The sequence below is a fragment of the Rhipicephalus microplus genome, chromosome 9 (assembly GCF_043290135.1).
Source record: "Rhipicephalus microplus isolate Deutch F79 chromosome 9, USDA_Rmic, whole genome shotgun sequence".
NCBI classification, from domain to species: Eukaryota; Metazoa; Arthropoda; class Arachnida; order Ixodida; family Ixodidae; genus Rhipicephalus; species Rhipicephalus microplus.
Genome location: NC_134708.1, coordinates 123009289 through 123027071, shown reverse-complemented (window position 1 = coordinate 123027071; position 17783 = coordinate 123009289). Strand labels below are relative to the sequence as shown.

The 17783-nt window shown below is 45.1% G+C and overlaps 1 protein-coding gene across 1 annotated transcript in view; it reads right to left on the bottom strand.

The window, feature by feature from the left end:
- Positions 1 to 16856, bottom strand: part of LOC119163038 (protein FAM185A) — a 110920-nt gene extending 94064 nt beyond the window's left edge. The window contains exon 1 of the mRNA XM_037414935.2: positions 16395 to 16856. Coding sequence (XP_037270832.2) covers positions 16395 to 16752 — 358 coding nt within the window. The 5' untranslated portion in view covers positions 16753 to 16856. The remainder of the gene's footprint in view (positions 1 to 16394) is intronic.
- Between the last annotated feature and the right edge of the window lie 927 nt (positions 16857 to 17783).

Here is a 17783-nt window from a genome sequence, read left to right as displayed (position 1 = left end):
GAATATGCTGCCAGAGTCTATAATTGGTTGTTCCTCGCTTACATCATTTGAACAGAATCTAAAACGTTTATTTTCCGAATAACAGTGACATATGTTTTTTTTTTTTTTTTTTTTTTTGCGTGTGTGTGTACTTTTTGTTGGTTGCATGATCCTGCAGTAGTTGTCTTTCAAATCTTCAGCGCGGTGCAAAAGTGCCGCCTCAAATGCGTCATGTGCTGTTCTGCGCGTATGTATTGCATCGCATGTGTGTTCCATTTATGTATGTTATGTATAACTTCGAGTTGCTGGTCACAATAATACTGAGAAATTATCTCGAGACCTGTACGGTACTTCTTTTTTGCAAATAATTGTTTGTACTTCCACCCTGTAACGGCCCACTTCTGGGCTAACAGTATAAATAAATGAAATGAAATGAAATCTGAGAATTGTACTTGGTCAACAGCCCACAACTATTTTTCTCTAGCAGATTAAAATTTTGGCAGGAGAAGCCCACTCACTATGTAGGTTCATCAGCAAAGTCAATTAGTCTGATACAAACTCGTACCATAACTCATCTTCACTTCAAATACCATGTTTCTCTAGCATTTTTCATACTTTATATGTAAACTAGCTGGTTGTTTTTACAACATGAAAGACACCTGGTGACACTACAGAACAACATTTAACAGGGTTGAGTGAAACACAGACAGCATTTTTGACATACTTGGACTATGGGCTTCAAACTGCTACAATACACAAGATTTCTAGTAGAAGCTCATGCCTTACATACCAGATGGCTGCATTTTCACACTTACAATATGCTCAATCATCAGGAACAAAGCAACATATTTAAAATTATTATTTGTGCGTACCCACCAACAATTCTCAGAGAAATTTTAACATATTAAATCTCGTTTCTGGGCTAGTGGTGCATGCCTATTCCAGGACAAAAAAAAAGTCACCTCCGATGAAGAACTCGATAATGAATAGAAAGGGGCATCACTTGTAACAAGTAAACTTGATTCTCAGAAAAGCAGCGATATGTGTCCACTGTAGCCATACACAAAGCACACTAATTCACACTCTCATCAAAATGCACTCCATAAGGAGAATGACAAAAACTTCTTTAATCAAGACAAGGTTGAAAGAAATTTTGAACTCGCCACCACGCAAAACAACTTACACTTGTTCCTCATTTTTGATACAATACGCTTTCACTATCTCACAAGCTAGGGTATGTGTACTTCTACTAAGATTTGAAATACAGAAAAACCGAGGCTCACTCTTGCAGGACTGTAAAGCACTGGCAAGCGTGCTGAAAGTTCCTTTTTGTTATGAAAAGTGCATGCTCCTCAACTCTGTCGTTTATTCACCAGCCTGCCTGGCCAATGTTAATATAGGATCACCGTGCCAATCGAGCAGGCACCACAGGGTGCCTCATCCCACATGACCCGCAAGTGGGCTGGCTTGTATCCACAAATCTCTCCTGTGGTTTCCGCAAGTGCATGAGTCCGGTTAAATTTTTTTAGATTAAAAAGGCTTTTGTAATTCTCCTGATTCAGTGTATTTTAACGAGTGTGTAAAGCAATGAGCTTTATGGTTACATATGCGGCCATACACACATTTCGCTGATTTTCTGAAAGTCAAGTTAGTTACAAGTGATACCTTTTTGTGTTCCGTCTCGAGTCCTTCCTTGGTTTTTCTTCGCATTGCGGTGAGGGATTACCTTAGCAAAAGTGAGCCAGAGATTTAGTACACGTCAAAAACAAGAACAAAAAAACAACATGCAACCGATGGTCGCCCAGTGTAAAGCTGTTCATCAAACAGGAAACACATTGGTGCTTGACTTAAATGAGAGCAAAAAAATGTTAGGCCTGCACAGAACCCACAGTCGTAGTGAAAGCTGCCACAGCAGCCTTTCTAAATAGAGCCCATTGTAATGGGGCGACTACTACAAGTGCAGTTGCAAGGCACAATTGTAAGGTCATAAATGGTCATAATTTTGCGAAACAAGGGAGGTAGCCACTATTCATCATTCTGCTGAGAAGCTAAGTACCCACTAAACATCTGTCGGACATTGTGTTCACTTTGTTGAGGATAAGAACGAGCCATTTGCACAGAGTGAGAAACGTTGAAACACCCACTTGTTGCACAATTTGCATCATGAGATAGCTCGCTGCTATTTCACCTTTATGCCATGCTTAAAAATTAAAGCGATTTCTTGCCAGTAGATAAGCTCTTTTTGAAAAGGAGTTTCAAGCACCAGATTTTCTCCAATACTTGGTCACCATGCAGCAGACCCGAGTTGAAATTCAGGTTGATCTATTTTTCTCATTGTGTGCAATAGCAGTTGCAGACAGTGGCAGTGGAGCACTATGCCACCAAAACTGACTGTTGCTGTGATCTGATAACAACCTTTGCTGTGAAGGACGTAATACTGTTTTAAAATTGCAAGGCTGATACTGGTTAACAATGTACTACTGGAAATGGAGGGGACACCAAGTTATTCTATTGCCTTCTCAGAAGTGGTAAGAATGAGACCCTGAAGTAATCCGTAACATCTCTCGGACTCAAGTGTATGAAAGTGTATTTGGCCGGAAGTTCTGATTGCAGACTGCTTAGTATAATGAGCCTGTGATAGTTGGCACGCTACCTTTCAGTGGGCGTTTTTACCGGTTTCATGGATAGTATTCCAGCCCTCCGGAGCAGTTCCGCACGTGAAACTATTCAGTTGAACTAGTTAATAGTGAACCTAAGCACTCTTCTCAGAAGCTTGCTAGCGAGGGTTTTTCTTATGAAGAGGAACCAGGCAGTGTTTGCATACTCCAGGATGGGCCTGATAAGACCAGTAACATTGTATCTGCTGATGCTAGCTGCAATGGTCCTTTTAAAAAAAGCAGCGTGTTTAGTGCAGGTGACGTGTGATGTACCGAATATCCTCTTCAGTGGCTATGTTTGTGAACGCAACTTGTTTATACAGTTGAACCCTTTTATAACTGCAGACACAAGAGACACCAGCGTGCCTACGGTAAAATACAGATTTATAAGGAAATGCATACAAGATGCCTTGCTTATAAGAGATATCTCAGATAAAAGACAAGAACTGCTGCCCAGAGCATGCCTCTTATAAAGGAGTTTAACAGTATGCTAGTTGTGTTCACTTGTAGACTAAAGAGAACAATATACATTATTGAACAGACAAATCGGAACTTTTTGCGTAGTCAATATGTCTCAACCCTGCCTCAGTGTACTACGTAATCCATCAGTTCACTAAATACACTATGATGTTTGAGGGTTCATTCAATTCAATTTAATTTAGCTTCATTTTAGGTGTGCCCTGAGGAGGAGTCAGAGGCTAAAGGCTTGAAATGCTTGACGGTGGCCTCTGCCTCCTGGAGCTCGGAGCCGGCACACAATAGATAAAGAAAAACAGTAACGCTTAAAACCACACATATACAAAAAATAAATTAGTATGTACAAATTGAAGCTGTAATGAGACGCTACGACAGTGGTGATTGCTACAGTGTTTAACCGAAAATGTTACAGAAACATAGAACACTTGGGAATTTACTGCCGACGAATAGCTCGCAACTTAAAATAGCATATAAACAGTTAATCACCGACTTCAGTGGTAATGACATGAGTCTCAAATTTATGTTTTATTTTTTTTTTCCGGCATCAGTCCAGCAGACAATGCCTTTGTATTTGTTCAGGAAATGTGCAATTTGGTAATGTAATGTCTGCTTTCCATAATTCATCCTCACTTTAGGCAATTGATGCTGAATATTCCTGATTATACCTATCTGTTTCAGTTTGATTGTTTTCTTGAAAGGCATTTTTATCATGTTGTTATGGCGTTTATTAGCGGGCAGACAGCGAGTATACACAATGGCGACAGTAACGGCCAAGCACGGACTCTCAGCGCGAGCGGCGTTCTTGTTGGGTAGCTCCACTAGAAGGTACTCAAGAGTTCGACCCATTTCAGAGTTCGGAGGCTTCGCTACAATTACCCCGGGGTCGAAGAGGGAGCCGCCTGGCGACCTAACAGCTTGTTACTATGAGCGGGTCATAATAAGCCTTCAGGCGCTCCACGTTGACGATCTCTCGCCCACGGCGGCGCATGTCCGAAGATTGTTCAACGGGTTCAATCAGATAGTTGACGGGTGAGGTGCGCTCGATGACACGGTAGGGGCCTTCGTATTTGGGACGTAGTTTGGAAGAGATGCCAGCTGCAGAGGTCGGGATCGAGAGCTATACAAGCGCACCAGGAAGGAACGTGGGCTCAGAAGTGGTGGAGCCATCAGGAATACTCTTCTGCCGCTCTTGCTCTTGCGTCGTAAAAGTCTTGGCAAGCTCGCGACACTCTTCAGCAAGCCTGGCTGTCTCGGAAATAGGTGTACACTCAGATGGATCCGGCGTGTACGGGAGCATTGTGTCCATGGTGTGCGACGGGTGCCTTCCGTACAGCAAGTAGAAAGGTGAAAAACCAGTCGTGCTCTGAGGGGCGGTGTTGTAGGCGTAGGTGACGAAGGGCAGTATATTATCCCAATTAGTGTGGTTGGCAGCGACGTACATAGAAAGCATGTCGCCGAGGGTGCGGTTAAAGCGTTCGGTGAGGCTATTCGTCTGTGGGTGGTAAGCAGTAGTTTTGCGGTGGACAGAATGGCACTCCGTCAGAATGACTTCGACAACTTCCGACAAGAAGACACGGCCTCGATCGCTGAGAAGCTCCTGAGGTGGACCGTGGCGCAGTATAAATCGATGCAGTAGGAAGGACGCAACATCACGCGCAGTAGCCGCAGGGATAGCGGCGGTTTCGGCGTATCGCGTTAAATGATCTACGGCGACGATGGCCCAGCGGTTACCAGCGGACGTCAGAGGAAGTGGTCCATACAAATCGATACCTATGCGCCCAAACGGACGCTCAGGGCAAGGTAACGGTTGCAGACTGGCTGGCCACATGTGTGCTGACGGTTTGCGGCGTTGGCAAGCGAGGCAGGAGCGAACGAACTGCTGCACATAGCGGCACATCCCGCGCCAGAAGTAGCGTTGTCGAATACGACGGTAGGTTTTGAATACCCCAGAGTGCGCGCATTGCGGATCAGAATGGAAGGATTCACATATCTCTGACCGCAGACTGCGGGGTATCACGAGTAACCACTGCCGGCCATCGGCGTCGTAATTGCGTCGGTGTAGAAGGTTGTCAGGGATGGCGAAATGGCGAGCTTGACGACGCAAGGCACGCGTGGATGGCGTTGCGGATGGATCAGAGAGCAAGTCAATGAGCGGGCCGATCGAATTATGCTTTCGCTGTTCGGTAGCGATGATGTCAACATCAATGGCAGAAACAGCAGCCGAGGATACTGAGCAGAGCACATCACCTTCAGGCAGAGGGGAGCGCGAGAGGGCGTCGGCGTCAGCATGCTGGCGTCCGTTGCGGTACAGCACGCGGATGTCATAGTCTTGTAAGCGAAGAGCCCAACGGGCGAGACGGCCTGAAGGATCCTTCAATGATGAAAGCCAGCATAGTGCATGATGGTCGGTGACGACATCGAATGGGCGACCATACAAATAAGGTCGAAACTTTGTAAGGGCCCAGACGATCGCCAGGCACTCTTTCTCCGTGACGGTGTAGTTTGTCTCGGCTCTCGTGAGCGTACGGCTTGCATATGCTACGACATATTCAGAGAATCCGGGTTTGCGCTGCGCCAGGACAGCGCCAAGGCCTACACCACTGGCGTCTGTGTGCACCTCCGTCGGGGCCGTAGGGTCGTAGTGGCGTAGAATGGGGGGAGACGTCAGCAAATGGCGGAGCTTCGCGAACGCGTCGTCGCACTTAGACGACCACGAATTGAGGGGCCTGTTACTTCCAAGGAGCTTCGTCAGCGGTGATATAATCGTAGCAAAGTTTCGTATGAAGCGTCGGAAGTATGAGCACAGGCCCACGAAACTACGCAGTTCTTTGACGGACCCAAGTTTGGGGAATTCAGCCACGGCCCGAAGCTTGGCTGGGTCAGGAAGAATGCCATCCTTAGACACGACGTACCCTAGGATGGCGAGTTGCCGTGCTGCAAAGCGGCACTTCTTCAGATTTTGTTGCAAGCCGGCATTGCTCACACGTGCGAAAACTTCTTTCAGACGTTGGAGATGCGTGGAGAAATCTGGAGCGAACACAACAACGTCATCGAGGTAATACAAGCACGTGTGCCATTTCAAGTTGCGCAGAACGGTGTCCATCATGCGCTCAAAGGTCGCAGGTGCATTACATAGACCAAACGGCATGACGTTGAATTTGTACAAGCCGTCGGGTGTGATGAACGCAGTCTTCGGTCGAGCGTCATCAGCCATGGGTACTTGCCAGTACCCGGAGCGCAGATCGAGAGAAGAAAAAAATTCGGCTCCGTGAAGGCTGTCAATTGCGTCATCGATGCGCGGCAGTGGGTAAACATCCTTGCGAGTGATCTTATTGAGCCGTCTGTAGTCCACACAGAACCGCACAGAACCATCTTTCTTCGTGACAAGAACAACAGGAGACGCCCATGGACTGTCCGAGGGCCGAATAACGTCGCGTCTGAGCATATCATCAACCTGCTCGTTAATTTCCCGACGTTCAGCAGGCGACACGCGGTAGGGACGTTGCTGGTGAATGGCACCAGTGTCGATACGATGTGTAACAGCGGACGTGCGACCGAGAGAACTTCGCCCGACATCGAAAGAAGAATGATATTCTCGCAGCAGGTCCAGAAGCTGGGAACGCTGTACCGACGTAAGATTGTCATCAATGTAAGGGCCAAATACATCAGGAGATGATGAATCATAAGTGGAAACAGCGCTGACAGTACACGAACTGGGACAACGCGAGTCATCAGGTACGTCCAGGACTTGTGCGTTATCCACTGGTTCCACTCTGCCGAGACATTCCCCTCGAACCAAGGTAACAGTGTACGGGGATGGGTTGGTCACAAAAATAGCGGCGTTGCTCTGGGTGATTTGCACGGTCGCGAAAGGTACTAGCAACCCTTTCCTTCGGCAAGCACGGTCGGATGGCGAAACGAGTGCAATTGTGTCGGAGAGTCCAGCGCAGTAGACAGATACACCCATTGCCGAACTTGGAGGCACTATGGTATCGTCTTTCACGAGAATCTTACTCAGTGTCGAGGGACTGTCTTCCGGCGTCAAATGCGAGAAGGGTGAGAGTTCAATTTCGGCAGCGGCACAATGGATGACGGCGTCGTTGCGGGAGAGAAAATCCCACCCCTGGATGACGTCATGGGAGCATGCAGGAATGATGATGAATTGGCCGACATACAGAACGTCCTGAACGACAACGCGAGCTGTGCACTCTGCTGAAGGATGGATACGATGTGAACCGGCAGTACGAAGGGACAACACAGAAATTGGCGTCGTCACTTTTCGAAGCAAGCGGCAGAAGTTTTCGTCCATAACGGATACTGCAGCTCCAGTGTCAATAAGAGCAGATGCATGAACACCGTCCACAAGCACGTCTATGACATTAGATGGGCGGCTCTGAGGGCTTTCACATCGCAATAGTATCGCAGTCCTTGCCTCGGGGACTGCGACGACTAGTTTTCCCGCTCATGATTAGCCGAACTTGGCCTCATGGGGGACAGGGAACGACGTCGTGGAGACGGCGACCTTTGAGGAGATGGACCTGGCCGAGACGGCGGTGGCATAGACGGTGGTTCGTCGTGATAGGGACGGCTGAGGTGGCCAGCAATAGGCGAAGAAATTGGAGCCGGCTGTACACGATGGCAATAACGGGCTACGTGACCGGCGTAACTGCAGGCAAAGCAGATGGGCCGGTTGTCGGGTGTGCGCCATCGGTTCGCTGGGGTAGGTCTTGTCCATGACGTAAGAGCCGATGGACGGAACTGTGGCTGGAAAGGCTGCAGGGGGTGCTGGAGCTGAGCCTGCGAGGTCACGTCATTATACGTAGCCGGCATAGCCGCTGTAAAGGATAAAGGTCGTGCGGCAGCTTCGGCGTAAGTCAGTGGGGCGGGCGGTTGAACGACTGGAGGCGGCCTGGCGACCACTTGGGCGTAACTTGGGGGCGCAGAGGCCGGAAGCTGTTGTGGTGGGTACGCCGGCATGACCTCTGCTATTTCCTGCTCAATTGCTCGGCGGATGGGTGGAAGAATGGTAGTGGCCGATTGTTGAGCAGCCGGTGGGTGGGCAAAGGGCAGGAGAGAGAACTGCCGCGCGATTTCCTCACGTATGAAGGACTTGAGGTCTGCCAGCAGTGCCACCTGATCACAGCTCGCCTCCAAGCCTGCAAGCCCTGCATCTCGTGGTGTAGAGCGACGGGTCATCGAACGCTGCCGGCGGAGCTCCTCCTAGCTCTGGCACAGCGTGATGACCTCAGCTACTGTGCCTGGGTTTTTGGCAAGCAGCATCGTGAAGGCATCATCGTCAATGCCCTTCATGACGTTCCGGATCTTGTCTGATTCGGACATGCTGTCGTTGGATTTTTTGCAAAGGTCCAGGACATCTTCTATGTAACTGGTGAATGATTCACCGGCCTGCTGAGCGCGTTCGCGTAAGCGCTGCTCGGCTTGCAGCTTACGAACGACAGGGCGGCCAAAAACGTTGGTAATAGCGGTCTTGAAATTGGACCAGGTTGCGAAATCGGACGCGTGGTTGTTGTACCACAAGCTTGCAACGCCCGCAAGGTAGAACACCAAGTTTGTCAACTTGCCGTCCTCGTCCCATTTGTTGGGGACGCTCACGCGCTCGTAGATAGCGAGCCAGTCCTCCACGTCAGTGCCATCGGCGCCCGTGAAGATGGGTGGATCTCGGATCCTGGGGACACCGGCACAAGGGGGTGGCATGGGAGGAGGCGTTTGCTGCGAGGCGTCGTAGGACATTGTAGATTGCAGGGTACGTGAACGCAGTTCCCAGGGCATCAAAGGGGATCGTAGCACTCTCCACCAATTTGTTATTGCGTTTATTAGCGGGCAGACAGCGAGTATACACAATGGCGACAGTAACGGCCAAGCACGGACTCTCAGCGCGAGCGGCGTTCTTGTTGGGTAGCCCCACTAGAAGGTACTCAAGAGTTCGACCCATTTCAGAGTTCGGAGGCTTCGCTACAATGTATATACTGCATTAATTTAAATAAGTAGATCTGGTTGTGCCTTTATATGCTGTACTTTATGAGCAATTCTTCTGTGCGAAAGATGCATATGTCTCCTATATAATTTTAAAATATACGCAGTACCCTTTTTGTAAACTTAACAACCTATAGTAATCAACATCCGTAGTTGTTATCTAAACTACTGTGCAGTACGTCAGTTTTGAATACACTAATGAGTAGTAAAGTTGTCTTCTTAACCACAGTGGTATTAAAGAAGTAATTCTCCGAATACAACCAATGATTTTAGCTATGTCTGCTGTCAAGTGTGAAATGTGCGTATTCCATGCAATATTTTTGTGGAACCAGACTCCTAAAAATTTCTGTTCCTTTTTTCGTGTAATTTGTGTGGATCCATATTTAATTACTATGTCACCTATACATCGCTTGTTTGGTGGTGTGAATTATATGTACTGTGTCCTATTTGCATTGAACTGTCACTTATTATGATCTAGCCACATAGTTATTTTTCTATGTAGAAGTTTGTTATGGTTTCTAACAGGTTCATCTTTTTTGTAGTAAAAGATATGTTGATGTCATCTGCATACATTACGATGTCTAGTTTATTACCTATACCCGCTATATCATTGATATACAGCAGGAATAAAGTTGGCCCGAATATCAAGCCTTGTGGTAATCCAGTTGTGACATTTAATTGGCTGGATTAAAAGATATTTATAGCTGCAAATTGGCATCGATGATGTAAATAATCTGTCATGAGATCTAATGAACTGCCCCTTATCCCGTAGTGTTGAAGCTTCAACAACAGCACTTCGTGATGGACAGAATCAAAGGCCTTCAGTTGGTCTTAAAGTAATCCTAGAGTATAATAGTTTTGCTCAATGGCTTCAATAAGTTTTTTTTTACATGAAACAATGCCTGCTCTGTGGACTTTTTTTTTTAAAGCCCATACCGGGAATAGGATATGATGTTGTATTTGTGTAGAAATTTCGTCAGTCTCTCGTTTATAGCCCATTCAAATATTTTTGCAAACAGTGGTAAGACTAAAATAGGTCTATTATTGGCAACCTGATTTTTATTTGCTTCTTTGTAGATCAGAGTCACCCTTGCAATCTGGGAATTTGCCTTTTTTAACCATCAAGTTCATTATGTAAGCCAGAATTGATGCTATTGTACTTGTGACATGCTTGACTGGTTCCGCATATATTTCATCGTATCCAGTTGGAAGGTCATTTGACAGCTTGCTGAAAAGTAGTTCCACCTCTTGTGTAGTTACTGCCTCAAAAAAATATAGTTTTTGATAAGGAATTAATAGCCTGCAATAACAAATCACTATATACATTTACACTAACATGTTTTTCCGCATTCACAAACTATTCATTTACTTTGTCAACCAAAGCTGCACCTGTGACTACACGATCATTAATCACTAGTTCTTGAAGAACCTTTGGTGTTGCAATCCTTCCGGCGATTTCATAGACTGATCACCACACTTTCTTCATGTTTGTTTGGCAATGCGCAAAAAGATTTTGATAGTAGTAATCCTTTGCTTTTTTTCAGGTCTGAGCTAAGCTTTTTTCACACCTTCTTGTACTCTAAAAAAAAGCTCAGGGCTTCTACACACCACTAAAGCATGATACATTTTATTTTTTCTTATTCTGTGGTGTAGAGGATGAGTAAACCAAGGTTTTCTTATAGCCCTTTTGGTGTCTTGGAATGTTTTAGAGGGAACAAATTGTCACAGTAACGTTTGAATTCAAACAAAAACAAGTCCTATGCTATGTTTAGATTGCATTGTAAATATACACTGGACCATTGAGTGAACTGAATAATTTCATAGAAAACATAGAAAGATCTACTGTTTATTTGCCTGAACAACTCAGCGATTTTAGTTTTCTTCGAGAAAGCTTTAGCCATAATGCAATACTGCGGTAGGTGATCACTTATGTCACAAGTAATCACGCCTGAGCTTAGCTGCTCTCTTTTTATATTAGTAACGCAAATGTCTATGCAGCTTGTGCTGTTAATCCCTATGCGTGTTGGCACGTCAATGACATTTTGTGAGTCATAAGCATAAATTAAATTCTTGAAATTAGCAGCATATGTTTCATTATTCATCATATTTATGTCTATATCGCCAACAATAAAGAAAGGAGAGCTTTGAGATGTAAAAAAATTTAGGAGATTTTCCAGGTAATTGAAAAAATAACGCTTTAAACCAGTTGGCCGCCCTTAAATAGCATCTAGCTGAAATTGTGCCGTGCAAAGCGTAACGCATTCTATGTTGGTGTTTGAAACAGTGTAATCATCTCTGACGTCATAGCTGTAACCTTGTTCAAGGCATATTGCCAAACTACCGCCCCTTTCTTCCAATTTGTCGAGTCGTTCGCACGTCTAAGCACCAAGAAACAGAGCAGTATCGTTTCTTGTGAGCCAAGTTTCAGAAAATACAACAGCGTCAAACTGAGTTCTCAGTAATTCCAAGTATGTCTGCAAGCTATTATGTTTGTTTCTAACACTTCTTGTGTCCAAATGAAAAAATGAGAAGCCCAATTGTTGTGCCTCGTGAGTTGCTTTATATGTTTGCGGTGAATGTGCCATGCAACCATTCAGGACTTCTTTTTCTTTTTTTGTTGATCTTATAATTCTTAAGCCATCTTTGCCATGTCATCTTGACTCACAATCCGCATGACCTCCCTGTGCTCATATTTCCGGGCAAGTATCTTTCCTCTGTCTGTCCATATGAACTTCCAACCGAGTTCCCGCTTTTTAGTGAGTATAGCGGCAAGCAATTGCTTGTTCTGTCGAGATAAATGTTCATTGACATATATTGGCGTTTTTGTGTCTCTGTGACCAATATCCTTTCACAATATTTTCTCTTTTTAAGCTTTTCTAAGTACTTTGTCTCTCACAGAGCGTCTTACAAAGCGTACAACGATGTTCTTTTTTCTGGGTCCTTCGTAGGCACTTGATGACATACATCAATGTCGTCTTCATGAATTTCCACAGTCAAAAACTGGCATACCTTATAAACAGCAGTCAACCAGTCAAGCTCATCAGACACACCCTTCATCTCAAGGTTGCTGCTCCTTTGGCATTATTTCATTTCTCGAATCTGAAGTTTTAATTGCTTATTTCTGGTTCTAGTTTTTTATTCATGGCAGTAATGCCTTCCATCTCAGGGCGAAGTTCCTTTATTTCTTTAGTCATTGCTTTCACTTCCTCGTAGGTGTCACTGCAGTACTGAATCGATTGTTTCAACCCTCTCAATGCGATACGCAGCTTTCGCTCGAAATCATCCAAAGTGGCAGCAAACTCAATTTATTTATTCCTATCTCTCCAATTTTTACTCATTTCCACAGATGCTAAGTTGAGATCAGTTCACGTGCAAGTCACTCAAGTTCAAAAGTAGCACGTATAAACACAACGTAAGATGTCCGGCAGCAGCGCAATTCTAAATCTAAACTATTTTATGTAGAACTGTCACCAGTTCTTACCTGCAAGTTTGCAGTGAAATATTAGCCCTTTTGTCACTGCTTTTCGCCGCTGGCGAACTGATCCGAGGCTGTCCACGATGCGGTATTTGTAGCCGTCGATGTGAGCAGCTACGCCATCTCTCGGAGTGTCCTCAAGCACGTGTCGATGACTTGTGGTATTCCTTTCAAGAGTTGATATTGCAGCTAGTCCGGCGTGGTGCGTGCAGCGCTTTCGGTTTGGGTCAGTTCCAGGCACGGTATTTTCCTGCAAGATTGCAGTGAAATATTAGCCATTTCGTCACTGCTTTGCACCACTTCCGAACTGATCTGAGGCCGTCCACGATGCAATATTTGTAGCCGTCGATGTGAGCAGCCGCGCCGCCTCTCGGAGTATCCTCAAGCACGTGTCAATGACTTGCGGTATTCATTTTAAGCAGTTGATATTGCAGCCAGTCCAGGAGGATGCACGCGGCGTCTTCTGTTTGGGTCAGCCCCAGGCACGGTACTTTCCTGCAAGTTTGCCGTGAAATATTAGCCATTTTGTTGCTGCTTTGCGCCGCTGCCGAACTGTGAAAACCAATGTGAAAAGTATTGCTTTTCTTTTTTCGAAATGAATGCAACCAACAACCAAGTGTGCACACATTTAAAGCCTATGGCATAATTTTTTTCATGACAAACTGGAACGACTGGCTGCAGGACAATAAAGTACTTAATTACATGCTGATTACTATTAATCACTAATACTTACACAAAACGACACATTAGTGCTTCATTTTCTTTCTTAGAATACATTACTGAGTGCCCTGCAATTGTGGTATGTGAATATGACATATTCATAAACAGGACATCATAATTTGTGCCTGAAGTTATCATATAAGACTCTCATCGCAGGTTACGTGGCATCATGAATATGCCAATGCCTACTGCTCTGAAAATTCCTCAGGCTGCACATTGAGACATTCACATTTGGTGACAGTGTTGCATTGCATGGCGAAAAGTAATGCCTGTTGCCTTCACTCGGTGACCTAATTAGCATGCACTGAAAGCAAAATTTTTTAGATATCTCCGAAAGTGATCGCCTTGAAGTTCGGGGCCTGGCCAGCAAAGACTATCCATCTCAAATCGGATAATGTTGAAGGGGCCCCAAACAATTTTCCAATTAATCTCTGAACAGCTTGATCAACAGAGTTTATCACTGCTGAAAACAATTGTCACAATTTAGCACCTATCTATGCAGCTCATGATGTTCAAATAAGTCAATGGCTGCAAACTTTGAGTTTATGGTGTGATCATTTGGGTTTATGGCATAATTTATTGAGAGATGAGAGAGTGATTTTCAGCTGACTTTGGGGATTCGTCGTAAATTGCAGGCCGTGAGCTGCATTAGAAATGTGTGGCTCACGTGTCTTAAGACAACGTGTTCTAAGACAGTCAACCGATTGTAGCTTTTTCTGACCATGTGAAGACATTGTTTGCAGGGTCTCTTTAATTAAAAACAAGCAGTCGTTGAAGTAACGCTGAATCGAAATGATGAATTTGGATTGTACCAGCTGCTTTGATATTGGCACCAGCTATAAAGACTTGATAAACTGACAAAAAGTAGGACCGAGCTCATACTGTAAAACAGCTGCAGAATGTGATAGGGCATCTTTGAAACTGATGCACTGTAAGTTGCACCACTCCTCTTCATACGTACACATATTTTGGACACTAACTCAATGTGTGTGTTCTATGAATAACATAGGAATGTACAAAGGAACGAAGTTGCCATGGAGCTAACGGCGCTTCGTTTTCATACAGGATAGTGATGACATTACAGTCATTGAAAGAAACGAAGCTGTTTGTTCACACGCAAGACGAACACAGTATATTTACAGAGCACAAGGACACGACAGATAGTGGAAGAGTAAACAAAGTGAAAATAATGTATGCATATAAGTAGAATGGTTTCACCATTCAGTGGAAAAGGTCAGTGCGGCAAGGGCATAAGCAGGTGAACACTGAACTGAGGCGATGACAGCAGATGTGGCGCTAGATGCTGTCGTTCACCAGCCACTGTTTGCTCTTTGTGGTGGTAGACGCACATCACGCATCCTTGCCCTAGTCTACTGACGCCGTGCACCGAGAAGAAACTTTAGAAGGTACCAGATGGGAGGCTGCTGCGACCTTCAGCCAGGAATTCGGCAGATCGCTACTCTCGCGCCCTGGACACCCTCTTCTTCCAGGCACATCTGCGCTGCTGCCCCGTTCTTCATCAAATTGTCTCTTCCCAACAACTGCGGATGGCGCTCGTTGGTAGAGTGCCTCTTGTACCACATGCAGCGGGTGCTAATTGCCATTTTGTCTTCTAAACACATGCACCTGTCCAATCGTGCACATCGCAAAGATTCCTGTGTAGGAGTTGTTTTGTTTTTTTTTAAAAAATTTTAAGCAATATGTGCAACAGTCATTCATGTTAAGTTAACATAAGACATCATACCATGTCAAAATCGCACTGAACAACCCTTTCATTACAACTCGACCTCCTGAGAAGAGCTACCGGTTCTTAGGAATAGATCTTATGCAACCACATGCCAAACCAGCTTAACGCCTGAGTACTCCGAAGTGCGACCAGACAATGCACGTTCTCGGACAGTACAAATGCAAAACCACATAGCAAGCCATTGCACAAAGAGGTGATGCATGAATGTACTGTAGCTGTTGCTTACACTGCTTTCTCGGTGAGCGGTGCCTTTTACAAAATAGTACATCTCGCACTTTTGGAACAGTTTAAATTTGCTTGGAAGCATATATTTGTTGCCTTGCTCTTAGGTCAGCTTGTAACAACTGCTTCTGTAGTTTCGTCACTGCCCACCCTTGTTATACAAATAGGATTGTCGGCTACACAGTCACGACTTATATATGTGGTCTCTCCAGGCCCAATGTTGCTGTTTCGAAACTGGCCACCTGACGACAGTGGCTCTTAAGATGATGCATTGTTATATAAAACGGGTGGTTCTTGAGTCAACGCCAGAATCGAATCCTTATTGTTGCTATTCTGATGGGATTGTGACTGAGATTGGGAAAGACAACAGTTTTAAGGTTCCCTCGAAGCATGGGCCTTTCGACAACATTCAAGGGTGAACAAACATGCATTATTAAACCAGAAAAGCTGCAAATTCGTTCACTTCTGACTTTTATATACTTTCATTTCATGTTTCTGGCTCTGTAGTTATACTGTATTCGTCTTGTGTGTGAACAACTTGCTTCATTTTTTTCGATGACTGTAATGTCATCACTATCCTGAATCAAAATCGAAGCACCGAGGCATTTTAGTGTAAATTTAAGGGCTATATTCCTTTGTTAGACACAATATTAATGAGAAGTAACCGGAAATGATGTCAAAGAAAGTATACGATGTTGTTAGAAGCAATTGTAGTGTAAATGTGAAGAAATAAAAGTTGACGAAACGATAACTTGTGACAGGCAGCATGTCCAACAGTTCGTTGGAGCTGTAACTTATGTATATCTCTGCCATTTTGCAAGACTTCTGACATTAGGTTAGTTTCTAATGCTGCATAGGCACTATTTATACGTTTTTTTTTTCATTTATACATAAAAACGTGAATGCACTCAAATAAACGAAATGAAGCGGTGCCAGATGTGCAGGCATTAATTTGTCAATTAATTTAATTCGTTTCTTGTCCGGCTGCATTCAAACGCTCGCACCTCAAAATTGAACCAACCTAGCCCATATTTTAAGGGTATACATGAATTAAACGACAATGGCCGGTCACTCATGTACCGGACGACACCGCGTCATTGAATTCGGAACAGCATGCACGCACTCGTCATGAAGGGCACGCGCAGCCGGCACACCAAGTCCGCCACTTTTCCGTCTACGCCAGTCACGGTGAGCGCGGCGCCGTCCAGCGAGAGCGCGATCGGCGACTCGCGGAGATGCCTGGCGCCCACCAACGTCGCTGTCACTACTGCCGCCGGCTCGCCGTCTTCGATGGCCGAAACCGCGGCGCCACACGGCAACCGCACTCGAAGAAGCGTGCCGGCTTGTCGGTCGCCCCACCGCCGCTCGTCCAGCACCACTTTCCGCGCGTCATCGGAGGCCGAGCGCGACCACAATGGACAGCAAGAGCGGCTTAGTTGAACTCTGAGGAATCTCGCGACGCTCACGGTGAACGGCGACATCTTGAGCACGTGAGTAGATGAAGTTTCGAATTGGCCATAGAACAATTGGCTCTGATTTGGGCCGCGTCTGCTGCCAGCGGGTGGCACGAACCTTTAAAAAGCCAAAACGCTCGGTCAAGTCAAGCCGCTTAAAATCGGCTAGACTTGGCCTAAAAAGTATGAATAGACGGCGAAAGAATCGCCGTGTTGGACATTTTTTGGGGACGTTTAGGTGGTGAAAACGAAAGGTCTACCGTAATGTTCCTCACTAACTTAGAAGTGTGGCAGCGTGGGCTGGTTGGTATCAATGGTATGGCACACGGAGGAAACTTCCTCCGTGTCATGGCATGACGATAGTTATAGCGCGAGAACAAAACGACGACACTGAGACAACAAGGACATTTTATTTGTGGTCCTATTTGTGACAGTTTACTTTCAAAATATTTCATACAGGGTGGTTAAGTTTTAAGTCCATACAGTGGGCAAATTTTATCAGCAGTACCGCATGCTGTACAATCACTGTTACTTCTCCTAGAAAGCATGGTGTTCCACTATTCCGGTATGTCTCGGCTGGGCTTCTTGACCTCGACGACTGTCAAACAGTTTGCCAAGTGTAACTACTTACTCCCCCATAACTCTATATTTTGTCGAGCCATAATAAATAATGGGCAGTAAGGACCAGTTACAAAACCCTTTTTTTATGAACCGCTCATTAATCAGGAACCTAACAATTCTGTACATAAACGATGACAGCAAACACTTCTCCACACATTGAATGATTAGGTTGTACTAATAAAAGCACTAATATAATCAGACCTCTTTTTTTTTTTTTTTGGAAAGTAAATAGAATGCATAAAAAGTCTTACTAGTCCGTGCTTCAATATTGTAGCTGAACTATCACTGAAAGCCACAGTCATTTACAAATACCATGTGAATTCCCGGAAAGTGCTAGGTAGCTTGATATAAATTGGGGATGTCTGCAGAAAAGTAAAAAGTTTACGTTTATGTTGAGCAGAAGTCCGAGTGAACATGCATGCATATGTTCATGAACT